The sequence below is a fragment of the Symphalangus syndactylus genome, chromosome 5 (genome assembly GCF_028878055.3).
Source record: "Symphalangus syndactylus isolate Jambi chromosome 5, NHGRI_mSymSyn1-v2.1_pri, whole genome shotgun sequence".
Lineage (NCBI taxonomy): Eukaryota > Metazoa > Chordata > Mammalia > Primates > Hylobatidae > Symphalangus > Symphalangus syndactylus.
This window is the reverse complement of record NC_072427.2, coordinates 139,905,729-139,919,180: the sequence shown is the minus strand read 5'-3', so window position 1 is coordinate 139,919,180 and position 13,452 is coordinate 139,905,729. Positions and strand designations below refer to the sequence as shown.

The 13,452-nt window shown below is 38.1% G+C and overlaps 1 protein-coding gene across 1 annotated transcript in view; it reads right to left on the bottom strand.

Moving 5' to 3' along the window:
- Positions 1-6,678: 6,678 nt before the first annotated feature.
- The window catches only part of SLC15A5 (solute carrier family 15 member 5), an 89,984-nt gene continuing 83,210 nt past the window's right edge, over positions 6,679-13,452 (bottom strand). The window contains exons 8-9 of the mRNA XM_055280509.2: positions 12,429-12,537; positions 6,679-7,999 (exon numbers count right to left, since the gene is read on the bottom strand). Of these exons, the coding sequence (XP_055136484.2) occupies positions 7,852-7,999; positions 12,429-12,537 (257 nt within the window). The 3' untranslated portion in view covers positions 6,679-7,851. The remainder of the gene's footprint in view (positions 8,000-12,428; positions 12,538-13,452) is intronic.

Genomic DNA, 13,452 nt, shown 5'->3' with positions numbered 1-13,452 from the left:
AATTAAGTTTGTTAAATCCAGCATTGGATTATGAAAACTTTTCTCTTTTCCTTATAATTCTTTCAGAAATACATACTTTACTGAGCTGGACTGAGAATCAGTGGTTCTGGACACTTTACCAGCTAAGTAGGTAAAACTATTTACCTGTAGATAAGTTACATTACCTCTCTGGGCCTACAATTCGACATTTATAAAATAAAACTCTGGCTAGATATTTTCTAAGATCCTTCTTGAGTATAAATGCTTGATGACTCCAACCCATTTCCATATGAACAAAACCCATTATGCTTTGTTTAGATTACCAACAAGATACCTGAACTCTCCACTCAATTTCCTACAGACATCTCAAATTCATTATGTACAAACATGTTCTTATCCATTCCACTTCCCCATCCTCCTGTATTTCTTTATCTCTGTCACATTACCAGTCACTTAAGTTGTTTAATCCAGAAACCTAGTAGTGATCCTGGACTCCTTTTTCCTTTGTCACCATCACATCCAATCAGTATAGTTTAGCAATTAAATGTGTGGGCTTCAGTACTAGAGACTACAAATCCTGGCTCTACTTGTAGGAAAATTAGAAAGCAACTTGACTTCTCTGTGTCTCAGATTCTTTATACATAAAATGCATACAATAATTCCAAGATATACATTTATTGTGAAAATTACACAAGAGATAATCACATGTAGAATGGAAATTCAATAAATGGTTCCTTCCTATTATTCTATCTTTAAATCTCTTACGCTCTTCCCCTCTTCTCCATCCAGAGTAATACCATCCTAACCCGGACCTCATTATCTCTTACTGATATTGCAATAGTCACCTAATTGGGCTCTCTAACTCTTGTCTAGTCCCTCCCACTTTATCCTTTGTATTTTTGACTGGGTGATCTTTTTGAAACAAGTTCTGTCATATTACTCTGCCCTTGAGTCTTGTGGTTCAGTGACAGCAAATGACTTGAAGTTCCCAGAAGAAGCTGTGCTACTTCACGCTTTGGTATTTTGCTTTGTTATTTCCTAAGATGACCCGGAGTGCTCTTGCCACTGCCCTTTGTTTGGCTAGCAGATATCTATTCGTCTTTCAACTTAAATAATGTTTCTGGTCCCAGATGAATTTCTAGAATCTTGCTACTACTCTGAAGAGATGGAACCTATTTTGTCTCCCTTTAAATCTAGATAGAGCTTTCAGCTTGCCTCAGCAAATGAAATGCAGTGGTAGTGATACTGTTTAGCCCCTGAGGCTAGGACATAAGAGGCAATGGGATTTCAGCCTGGCTTTCTTTTTTTATTGGGATGCTTGCCCTTGCATACCAACCACCAAGCTTGGAAGAAGCTCAAAGCAGCCCATCTAGGGAGACAACATGAAGAGAACATCTGGGATGCAACTGCCATGTGGAGAGTCTTCTAGATGACAGCCAGCATCAATTGCTGGCTGGGACTTCATATTTATACATGTGTGTGTATCTGTATTTGTGTGTATATATGGATATATATATATATATATATATACACACACATGTGTGTGTATGTGTGTGTGTGTGTATCTTCATAAAAATCTCTGCTTTCATAGACCCCATATTCTCTGTAGCCTTGTGGCCATGTATTGGAAAGGTAGTGAAAGAGACATCTCTGATGAGGCAAGAGGACATACCTCAGGAAACTGTACTGTTAGGTAGACTTACTCACTAATGTGAAAATCCACTTGCTATTTAGCATGAATTAGAAGAGAAAGCTTGAACGAGAGGGTCCCTTTGAATTGTTCCACCTGCTTATCTAGCCGGTGAACTTCGCGGCCAGTTCTACATTCAAGCTTCTTGGTAATTTAAACGTTCTCTTGTGTGTTGCATATGGCAATCTGGGCTAGCCGTCTGGGATGTGACTCCTGCTTCAAGAGCAATGAAAGTTTCTAGCACTCACTGTCGATGTGGGAAGCAGACTGTTGTTGAAGTGTTATTATTAATGAGAATTACTGCCGGACAGCTTGAACTGGAGGATAATTTATTCTCCGTGAACTTCTAATTGCAGTAAAATGGTTTATTCACTGCCATGCTTGTCCATCTTGTTTGTTCCTGTCTTTCAGGCACGGTTGGCTGCAATGAAATAAGGCAGAACTGCACAAGCTGCACTAGAAACAAAAATCTGTATTTCAGGAGACACAGTGGAAACTGGTCAGGCAGGGTTAGCTCGTGGAAGAGATGCTTGGGAAAATGGTAAAAAGCAGTATGGCGTGCTCAAGGTGGAGCCAGTCATAGTCAACTCAGACGAAGCAAGACACCTACTATGTGTTATGCCTTATGCCAAAATGGGAAATCAGTATTTCCAGATGGCTACTCACTGCTCTTACTTTTGAAGTTCTCACTGCTCTTACTTTGGAAGTTCTCACTTCCCCTCTGGCATTTCTGACAGAGAGCTCTTTCACTTATTTTAAAATTCGGCATGTCTTCTCCACTCTCCTCATTTTGCTTCTATTGATTGCTTTGGGAAAATAAAAACTGACCATGATGAGGAGATGTAGGTTTTCCTGGTAATATCTTTAATGTTCTGGTGTCTTCCCCCCGATTTTTGCCAAATCTCTGCCTCCCATTGATCTCATTCTTCTCTATTTTGTTTCCCTGGTAGAACCACTGCCTTTCTCATTGCATAAATGTCATTAAATGTGCTCCTGATTTCCTGCTACCATGGTAATAGGCGCTTGTCATAGGCTATTGACTCACTACTGTATTTATATGAGATTTGGTCACTCGTGGTTTAGCAAGCTTAAGAAACAAACTGACTCTCAGCCAGGAAATGGATTCGAACCTGTCTGTGATGAATGATAGATTAGGGTTTGGGTGCTATTATTATTTAATAGTAAAGTCTCTGAGTGGACTAGGGACAGCGCATTGCCTGGGGAAATGGTCCTGGCTGTCACACAGCATCTATTCTACTGTAGACAGCCTTAGTGGAGCACACAGCCAGAGAGAAGGGGAGAGAGAGGGAGTGAGAGAGAGAGAGGGAAAGAGAAAGAGAAAGTCTTATCACTATCTTTGAATATGCCTGGAGAACAGGGCGGGAGGACAGGTCTGGAGGAATCCAGGAAATGTCAGGAATGTCTGCATAGATGTTATGGAAGCAGAGAACCTAGTTGACCTCTTGATCTAACTGTGACTGTTTCAGATGAGAAACAGAGGGCTTACATTGTGATTTGAGGAACAGTAGAAAAGTATGCCTACAACAATTCTTAAATAGATGTGCCCACTCGCTGCCACAGAACTTGACATTTTGCCCCAAGGGCCATGCCTTTGGATCCCTCCTTTAACTTCCTCACTGTACACACCATTTAACAAACTCTTTTCCTTGCCTTACAGTAACAATTCCCACCTCAGATCACCCAACCATGTGTCTTCTCTCATCTTACTGAATGTTGCTGGTAAAATATTTCTTCTCAGAATATCTGTCTACTTTCACATGTAAGCAGGAGATGGTAATTATTTTTGAAAGGGGAGGAAGGGGGACAATATAGGAATGTTGAAAATCAATGTTGTTTCAACCTGGTAATTACCAGTGGAAGAGGTCATATTCTTATGTGTTGAGACAGAAAAAGACTGAGATCCATTAAGCTTAGGCACTGTCTTCCCTGGAATTCAGTTCCCCTGGGAGTATAGAAAAACCTCCTATAGATAACAGCTGTACTGAGAGACAGTTACATAGAGAGGAATGGCCCCCAGATTTTGTAGACAAATGTCCTGGGTCCAAACCTTGACTCTGCCCATACTGTCTGCATAACCCTTGGAAAGTTATTAGCTCCTGTATGTTTCATATTTCTTATCTATAAGATAAAATTAACCATTGTATTTAACTTATGAAGTTACTGTGATGATTAAATGAGCAAATGCCTTGAAAACACTTAGAACAATGGCTTCAACTTAACAAGTACTACAGAAGTCTTCGTAATTATTAATACTACTTTTCAGGGTACATTTGTTTTTCTCAAATTGCCTTTTCTTTTCTTTTTTTTTTTTTTTTTTTTTGAGATGGAGTCTTGCTCTGTCTCCCAGGGTGGAGTGCAGTGACGTGATCTTGGCTCACTGCAACCTCCGCCTCCCGGGTTCAAGTGATTCTTCTGCCTCAGCCTCCAGAGTAGCTGGGACTACAGGCGTGTGCCACCACGCCCGACTAAGTTTTGTATTTTTAGTAGAGACGGGGTTTTACCATATTGGCCAGGCTGGTCTTGAACTCTTGACCTCATGATCCACCCACCTCAGCCTCCCAAAGTGCTGGGATTACAGGCATGAGCCACTGTGCCTGGCCCTCAAATTGCCTTTTCTAAGGCAGTTTGTAACTGACTGTAGCACAGCCAAGTCAGTTTAATGAAAAGAGAAATAAAGGATGGTTTTGACATTGAGAACACCTCCCCTGCCATTGCGTTCAATCTGGGTAGGTCTTTTCCGGGACCGTTTCTGACATCCTGAGGTCCATGTCGGGAAACCGTATGGCTCCACAGGGAAAGCTGAGTGAGGGAGAAGAGATGCTAAAAAGATGTTTGCTTTTTGTTACCCATTTTGTCAGAGTCTGTAACCTTGACATAATCTTTCCTCCCATTCTTGTTCCCGTTTGAATGATGTAGAGAGTGTTTCACCTCAGTGGCTGGGGAATGATCCAGTGTTGGTGACATTGTGAGTATTGCTGTAGAAGGAGCTAGCACTTTAGCGACAGACAGACCAAGGTTCAAGTCCTGTCTGTGCCACCTACTATCTCTGTTACTCTTGATAAATCACTTAAGGTGTCAAGAGTTGCAATTTCTCATTTACAAAATGGGCATGCTAAAATGTGCCTACCTCCCAGAGTGGTGGTGCTAATCAAATGTGATAATATGTGTGACAGCAACTTGTAAACTATAAAAGGTGACATAGATGTGAGTTGTTACTATTAGTGGTTCTTTTAATTTCCCTGCTCCCTACAAGCAGACCTGAATTCTAGCAGCACCTGTGTGCTGTCATCACTTGGCTGCTGATTTTATTTGAAAGCTTTACTCATAAGTCTGGGACCAATAATTGTACGCTGGCTTCTCTTGTAGTGAGAGAATGGTAGATGGTGGATGCCTATCACCCGACTGGCTTAGAGTACCAGTGTGGAAGCTTTGTTTTCGTAGAACAAGGGATCCTGACAGTTTTCAGAAAGGATTATTTTCTCTACTTCAATTTGTAAATCGTGCAATATTATAATAGGAAACTTTTTGAATTATGAGCTGTTATTTGGTGATATTGTTACTCTGATAGTTGATAAAACACTTTCAGAAACCAAGAGAATTAAAGGTTGGCTAGGGTGGAATGAATGCTATAAATCAAGATTACCTGAAGGGGATATGTATGAGAGATAAGGGATTAAACTGAATAAAGAGGAAATAAGGAGAAATACCCACGGAGCTTGGGAACATTTACCTACTTTCAGGAGCGGATCTCTGAATGTTATTTTGTGCTATTAAAGAAGTCACTCTGATGAAAACAATCTTCACTTATAAATTTATGTAATGAGAGTATAGTTTTCTTAATTTTGTATATAGGGTCAATGTAGTGACTTTTGGCTACAATGGATTGAAGTGTTACAAGAAAAAAAAGGAAGAGAAATGAGATGTTACTGTCAGTTGTGAACAGAATCAGATGGGGTCAGACCTGTGCTCTGCAGGTCACAGAAAACATTTTCAAATACCTTGCGTTTCGGGCCTTGATCATGGACAGAAATAGAGCACAGAAGGTGCTTCTTAGGGAAGTCTTCACTTTTCCAACCTTTTGCCACAAGTGAAAAATGGAGCAAATGAGTGGCTGGGTACAGACCCTTGGCACCAAGTGGCTGGAGTAAATGGAACACTGCAGGGACACAGAACTTCGCCCGCCACTGAGCATATTACTGGAGAAATACAGTACGAAACCCAGCAGGCTTCTGCAAACAACGCATCCCTTTAAGTTAATTGGTGTTATATAGAAGCTGAAATGCTCCGCTTATTTACAAAGCTACAGATTTATGTAAAGCAAAACCAATTACACTTAATGCCTAAACTATTCCAGGTGCTCAATGATAATGTTGCTAGGCAGTAGAGAAGAAACGGCTGTGTGAATGCATCCTGTTCTGAATGGAAGCCTGTGTAGTTACTGCAATTTAGCTAATCACGAGTGTCAACGCCAACGTGAGGATTCTAAGCTCTTTTGGTGTTTGCTTTGGGTCAACTTTATAATTCTGTAGATCTTTCAGCTCTAAGGACAAGTGAAAGCATAATGAGCACCTTTTCCTATTACGATGTAGAAATTAAGGAGATGAAGACAAATTTGTGGGGAGGGGGAGAACAAAATAAAGCAGGCTCCTTTTCTAACAGTAAGAGGGACTAGAGCTTCTCACTTGTACTGAGGTGAAGTGTTTAAAGATTTCTTGCTCTTTTGGGTGTTCATTAAACCCAAATTGCAAACTTGGCATTTAACCTTTTGCAGCAAGGAAAGCTTCTAAGGAATATCAGGGGTCTGCCTCACTGTTTTGCTAGGAAACAATTGCTAAACAGAAAGGATTTGAAAAAGTTGCAGGAAAAGAATTTATGCCTATACCAGCAAGCCTTTTCATTTGTCCTCAAACAAAAAATAGTTTGAGTAACAGAAACACCTGGTGCTTTACAGCTCCTCTTTTGCAATTAAAAATGCGTAGCATGCCTAATCAAGTTGAGTAAATCTTTTATTCTACAGACCTAAAATATTTTATGTATACACAAGGGAGGTGCATAATTGCAGAATAATTTGCAGTCAGCTGATAAACTCACCTGTCCTATCCAACATGAATTGTCCTGGAAAGCAATGGCTTTTAAACTTTAGGGAACACGAGAATGATTTGGGTGTGCTTATTAAAACCACCAGTTGCTGGACCCCAATCTGAAAAAAGATTTGAGTTAAGGCAGTCTGTGTAGGGGCCAGAAAGATTCACCTGTAGCAAGTTGTCCTCAACCAAATTTTGACAAATACTGCTACTAAGAAACAGACTTAATTTTATTTGATTTCTTAAAAAATGTGTTTCCACATATTTTTGCTTATAAAAGAAGAAACTCTTAGAAGATAATTTTCTGAATGCATCTGAATTAGCAGTGGAGACCGAAAGATGTTATTCATATAATTTCTTTAAGCATCTCTATTTGGTTTGGTCACTTATCCTCCTCTCAGCCCTCATTTTATCTTCCCTAATTTCCTTCTTTCTTTTAATTCCAAGAATTCCATAACTTACATTTATTTTTCAACTTTTTTAGTATGTGGACATTCTCTTTGTTAAGGACATCTATTTTAGTAATACTGCTTTTAAATTCAGAGAAAATGTCCTTAATGAAGTCATACTGTGATAGCATAATAGTAACAGCAAATATAGAAAATCATGTATATGTTTATTATTTTCTCAGCTATATACAGTATATGGTCACAATGCTTGGCATGTAATAAGGGCTCACTAAGTGTATTGAAAGAGAGTATATTAAAATACTGTCATTTTGCTTCTAATGACTCATTAAAACTCCAAAAAAAAGGTCATATGCTTTCAATGGCTGAACCATTGTAGAAAGCTGTAAGGTATTATTGGTGTATAGAAAACTGTCATTTTTTTTGTCATAGAGCAATCACCTAGACTTTGAAATTATTTTATTAATTCTAATGCTGTAACATGTTAATGCAAAAGCATGACCGTTTACTAGAAAGGTCATAATTAGTCTTTGTAAATAAGGTATACAAATGATATTTATAAAATCACCTCCATATATATTGGCTTTTACACTAAAACACATAAAATGCTCAACTGAAGAAGAAAACAATGAATACTGTTCTCATAAGACAGGTAGACTCAAACACAGTTTCATAGGGCTGTCTCCCAAAGATCAATACTTGAAGAAAATTCCTGTGTACTGCCATAAAATTTCAGAGACTTTTCGTGGAGGAGAAGTGTTTCTTCAAGATTACTTCCACGGATGTTCTGGGCATTAAAATGATTTAGATTACAATATCTAAAAAAGAAAGAAAGAAAGCTTTTCTTAGGACCAGATGTAGATGAATTGATAAATCATTTGCTTCCCTCCTGCGCTTGTCTGCCTTTTATGATGGGCTCATAGATACTGGCAGAACAGTGACGATTATTTAAGAGCGCTGCTCACCAAAACAGTCTTTTTAAAAGGACATGAGTTTTTGTGACTTAGTAAAGTATCTCATAAGGACCTTTAGGTGGCGCTTTTTTACAACCTGCTATGTTGTCTTCAATGCTGACGGAGAGATTGTGAGAAGGCTGAAAGCCTATTGACTTGACAGATTTCATGGCAGACAGGATGCATAAGAGGTTTACTGGGGATTTGTAAATTCAGTGCTGAGATTATGTGGGAAGCGCCATTGTCAAAGAAGGAATCTGTGAATATATTTCTAGAATGTGCACTCTCTATCCCCAGCCTCCAGAAAAACCTGCCTTTCTAGTATCTTCTAAGTACCAGCCCCATGCAAGGGTGGGATAGAATCATCCCATTTCGCAGATTGAGAAACTGAAGTTTCCAAGAGGTTAAATAACTTGCTTAAGGTTCATAGAAATAGCAGTTTGCAGAGTTTGGATTTGGAACCAGAACTTGATTATTCTGAATCCTGGCCCTTTTCCTCTGTGGCATACTGCCTCTAAAGACAAATTACTTTCTTAAACACTTTTGGGTAAGTTCCAGCAAAATAGGAACTTCAAATTGCTTTATTCACTGCTTTATTCCCAGTGATTGATACATAGTAGATGTTCAATAAATATTTGTCAAATGAACAAATGAATATCTGCTATAAGTTTAATTTTATCACATAACACATAAGTTTCAAAAATAGATGGGGTCAGTCATCTATTTTTGATTTGTGGTTTCAAAAGTTGATTTTACCTTCTATTCCTTCTCAATACATTGCTAAAAATAACTGTAACTGTAACTCTAAGAGAATGAATACTGCCTGAACAACTCTGGTCATTTGTCTCTGATTTATGTCACTTTCAATAATTCTTACAGCATAGACACAAAAGATTACTGGAATATTTGACAAAACAAGTGCAATATCAACTTTATGAGATGTGTTTCACAACACAGGAAGGACAGTGGTGTTAGTTATAAAAACAAACACTCTCTGCTCCCCCTCCATCAAAACACCTGAAATTTCTTTTTATTTTAGCACCCAATGTGGGTTAGGATACATATTTATATAAAGCACTGTAGACGTATTTACTTTCATCTACCTACTTCCTTCACCCCTAAACTGGAAAGCCTCTAGTATGACATGTCATCAATGCAGTATTTCAAATTTGATTGTGGAGGGGTTGTTTTCAGTTTGTTTGATTTGGTACATGTGACAGGTAAGTCTGGCCTTATATTTATGGATAATTCCTAGCTTTATGCAGCTGGGGATTTGAGATAATGTCCCAGTAACCCTCACAAGATTGGTTTGGTTCTAGGACTTAACAATAAGATTGTATCAGACTAATATGAACTTGGCTGTGGGGGTGTCTAGGGTGCTAAAACAGACCTCATCCTGCCTGTATTTTGGTGAGGATGTTGTTTCATAATTAATACACTGTCCTCAAGATCTTGAGGACAAGAATAAGTTGTGACTGCCTTGTTTTTGATAGATTTGCCACTATTACCTGGCTCTGAACAGATACACCTTTGGTAAAAAATGGGATTGTGCTTGCATATGTGCTGAGATTAAATACGATTTGACTTGTAAGTAATATGTTTCAATAATGCTGTCCCTGGGACATCGGTGCTTTTCCCCATTTCTTTGCATGCTTATTGTTCATTAGTGTTTGACAAAAACAATCAGTATAGAAAAAAATCGGAATCATGCGCTCCTCACTGCAGACACTGGTCTTTCTCTCTCAGGTTTCATATTGTGTCTTGCTTAACTCTTCTGACTTGGCCTGTCCAATCCCAATGGCCAGTAGGTCCCCAAGGCAGCATGTGCTTTGGCATTGATGTCATTGGTTCTAGCTGCTTAATCTCTGGAGGCAAATTTTCCAGAATCTCCTTACTTCTGACATGTGACATCCATTCTTTTCCTGTGGGGTGCTTGTCAACAGGTGGTAGTGGGTAGAGTTACTTTAACTGAAGGAAATAGTTTTCTCCCAAGCCAAGTTAGGAATTGTCAGAGAGCAAGAAGACGGCTCTTCTATGGCACTTGGAGGCAGCAGAGTATAGAAGTGTAGAAGCATGGGCTTCAGAGACAAATTTGGGGTTGAATCCTAGTTGTGTGAACTTGGTCAATTTATTTAACTAGCTTTGCACTTTAGTTTTTTGATTTATAACGTAGAATGATAAGATCTATATGCCAAGAAGGTGGTGGGGAGTAAGTGCAGTTGTTTGTGTGTGTATAGCATGCCACCCAAGACACACAGGCTGCTCAACACATAGAAAATTAATTTCTTTCCTTTCTGCTTTGTTTCTTCCTCTCTCTCTATCTTTATTCCCTCCCTATGAAAGTATGCAGGAGAAGAGAAAGTAGATAGGAGATGAAGAAGATTTGGTAAGAATCAGATTTATTTCTGAATGAACTTTACATTTTTACTTAGTCACTTCTCATCTTTGGTTCCTCCAATCTCTGGTGTGTTGTATATTTTTATTCTTACCTCCTCCTCTGCACTCCACACCACTATTTCTCACTTCTTTACAGGAACTCACTAGTTCCACAATCAGAGAGAAAGAATCACACTTGAATATTTTAATTTGGGCCCTAGATGTTAGCTCCATGTAGACTACAAGTTTGCCTGTTCAACTCTATTTCTCTATTGCCTGGAACAATGCTTAGCATGTTGGTTGAGTGGATATATTAATGAGTCAATCCCTGGGCTAATGGATTCTGGGTCCAGTGCCAGTTCTACCTGAACTCTGTCCATGACTGCAGTCATCTTGACTACACCTCAACGTAAGTCTAGGAGAATAATAAAAAGGAGGAAGAAGAGAGCATATGGCTAGGCATGAGACCATTATAATTATAATTGCTAACACTTTGGAGCATTTACTCATCCTCACAAAAGCCTTATGACACAGTTACTATTTTTATCATTTCCATTTTTCAAATGAAGTAACTGAGGTTTAGCAAGGTTAAACAGCTTGCTGAAGTTTGTATAGCATGTAAATTGTGAAACTGGACTCAACTTGGGTGACTAAACTACTTTATGAAAGACAAGGACCAAACCTTACCATAGGATACAAAATAAAAATTGAGAGATGGTGCCAGTTTTTGAGAATTGCTGGGTGAGCACCACTTATGTGTCTGGAGGCAGTAGATGGAGGGGAATGAGGCCATGCCTCCAGCTTCCATTTTGATTGTGAAATCTATTTTGCTACAATGTTGAGAACATTCATGTTGGACCTTTCTGCAAAACTTTCTGGTTCTCTAATTTGATTTTCGATCTAAGAATGAGATCAGCATTTAGGAAAAGTATACACTGTGAAGGATTAGTTTGATAATTTATACACTTTGGGGTGTAAGAAATATAAAAATTCAGAGAGCCATTAAGGCTTTTAATTTTGTTATCAATTCTGCCTTGCATGAGATTTGATTCTTTCTTATACTGGACCATAAGCCCAATGAGAGCAGAACACTGGTGAAAATAAACCTTTATTGACATACTGAATTTGCATCTTTCTAGTTTATGACACCACCTATCACATGGCTGATGTTCAAAAAGAGATTTGTTAGGTTAATAAAATAATGACCTAGGTAAAGGTGAAGTGACAATGGATGAGATAATATATGACTAAATGACTAAAGAGATAAATGGATGGAAGGAAGTGAGGAAAATGAAAATCTGCTTATCTTCTGCTTTGTGACAGACATTGTGATTAGCCCTTTATCAATATTTGTCCCAAAAGTATGCAGCTGTCCAAGAACATGTCAAGGGGAGAGAGAGAGAGAGAGAGGCTGGCAATGGATGAGTGGATGGGTGGTAGATGGTACATATTAAGCCACTCTCAGGTGATCTCAGGTGACAAGCTAAGGGATTTTGTAGTTTTTTAAATTGACCTTGAAATGGTCACTGCTGATTTAAAAGCCTGAATAGGATCCAAATCTCAAACATCATTAGATTTCTAGCTATTTGTTTAATGATATTTGCTTTTAATGGTAATGATTCACTTGTTCTTATTATCAATACACTTATTTCTAATTCTAAAGTGATGCTACATAGTGGGGAGAAAGATCTTGTGTTAGGACATGTTTTAGAATTTGTAAAGCACTATTTTATTATGAGGATCGATGGAAAAAGTGAAGTCTAAATAGAAATTTCTTGCCCTGAATAATCTGTTGAATTTCTCTAATATGCTAATTTGTCCAGTCATGGTGTACAGAATTCCCGCTGGCTCAGTGATGGTTCCCAGACCAATATTTCATGGACTCAGAAATTTTTCATCTTACCACACTCTTACTTACCTTTGTGAAACACTCCAGAATCCCAGGACGTTCAACAATGTTAATGATGCCAGGAAGAAGAAGAAGCTTTCTAAATTGCCTTTGTTTAATGTGTTTGGAAACCAATTGCCTGTTTGGAACAAATGTAATTGTTATTCAACTGCAGAGTTGTAAGTTTCTGTGAATATTTTATCATTCCACAATTCATAGAGCTTTGTTCGCTTCAGTAATATCCACAAAGCAAAAAAGCTCATCTGAAACTTCATTGTCAAAATTTATTTAATTCTGTAATTAATAGTAAAATGATAAGCAACGCACCCCAAATATTTTGAAGGTCACAAAACACTCTTAATTTGCATCACACAATATAGGTGTCAGAAGAACTGGGTTGTAAAGGTAATCTTGACTGTTCCATTAACTTGCAGGAGACATGTGTGTATCTTATTTATCCTTATATTTCTAGTATTTAGAACAGTGCCTGGCATGTAGGGATTATTTGGCAAATATATAGTGAATGAATGAAAAAATATTTTCTATGACCAGATAGTCTGTTTCGTATGCTAATTGTAAGGATAGTGAGATAATATATGTAGGTGATAGATGTTAAATTATTTTCACAACTTTAATAAATCCAGGGCTACCTTATGATAATATCACAGACCTCACTGGTCAAATTACTTGCAATCTCTGGTTAACATGGAGATTCTCTTTTCGCCTAATAAGTAAATTCTTCAATTTAATACCACCAAATAAAGGATCTCTACTTCATTATGATGTCATACTGGGTATATATGAAAGTATTCAAGATTCAAGGTAATTAATTTGCTTCTGAGTTTAGACTTTTGCTTTGGGTCTGTGATATAACTATATCTCTGTCTCTGTCTCTGTCTCTGCCTCTGCCTCTGCCTCTGCCTCTGTCTCTATCCGCATACATACTTTTTATTTCTTCAGTAAATTTTGGGGTATTGTTTAATATATAAAATATAATGCACTATTTTATACATATTATATATGTGATACTTAATTTTAGGCAATACTTTAAAAA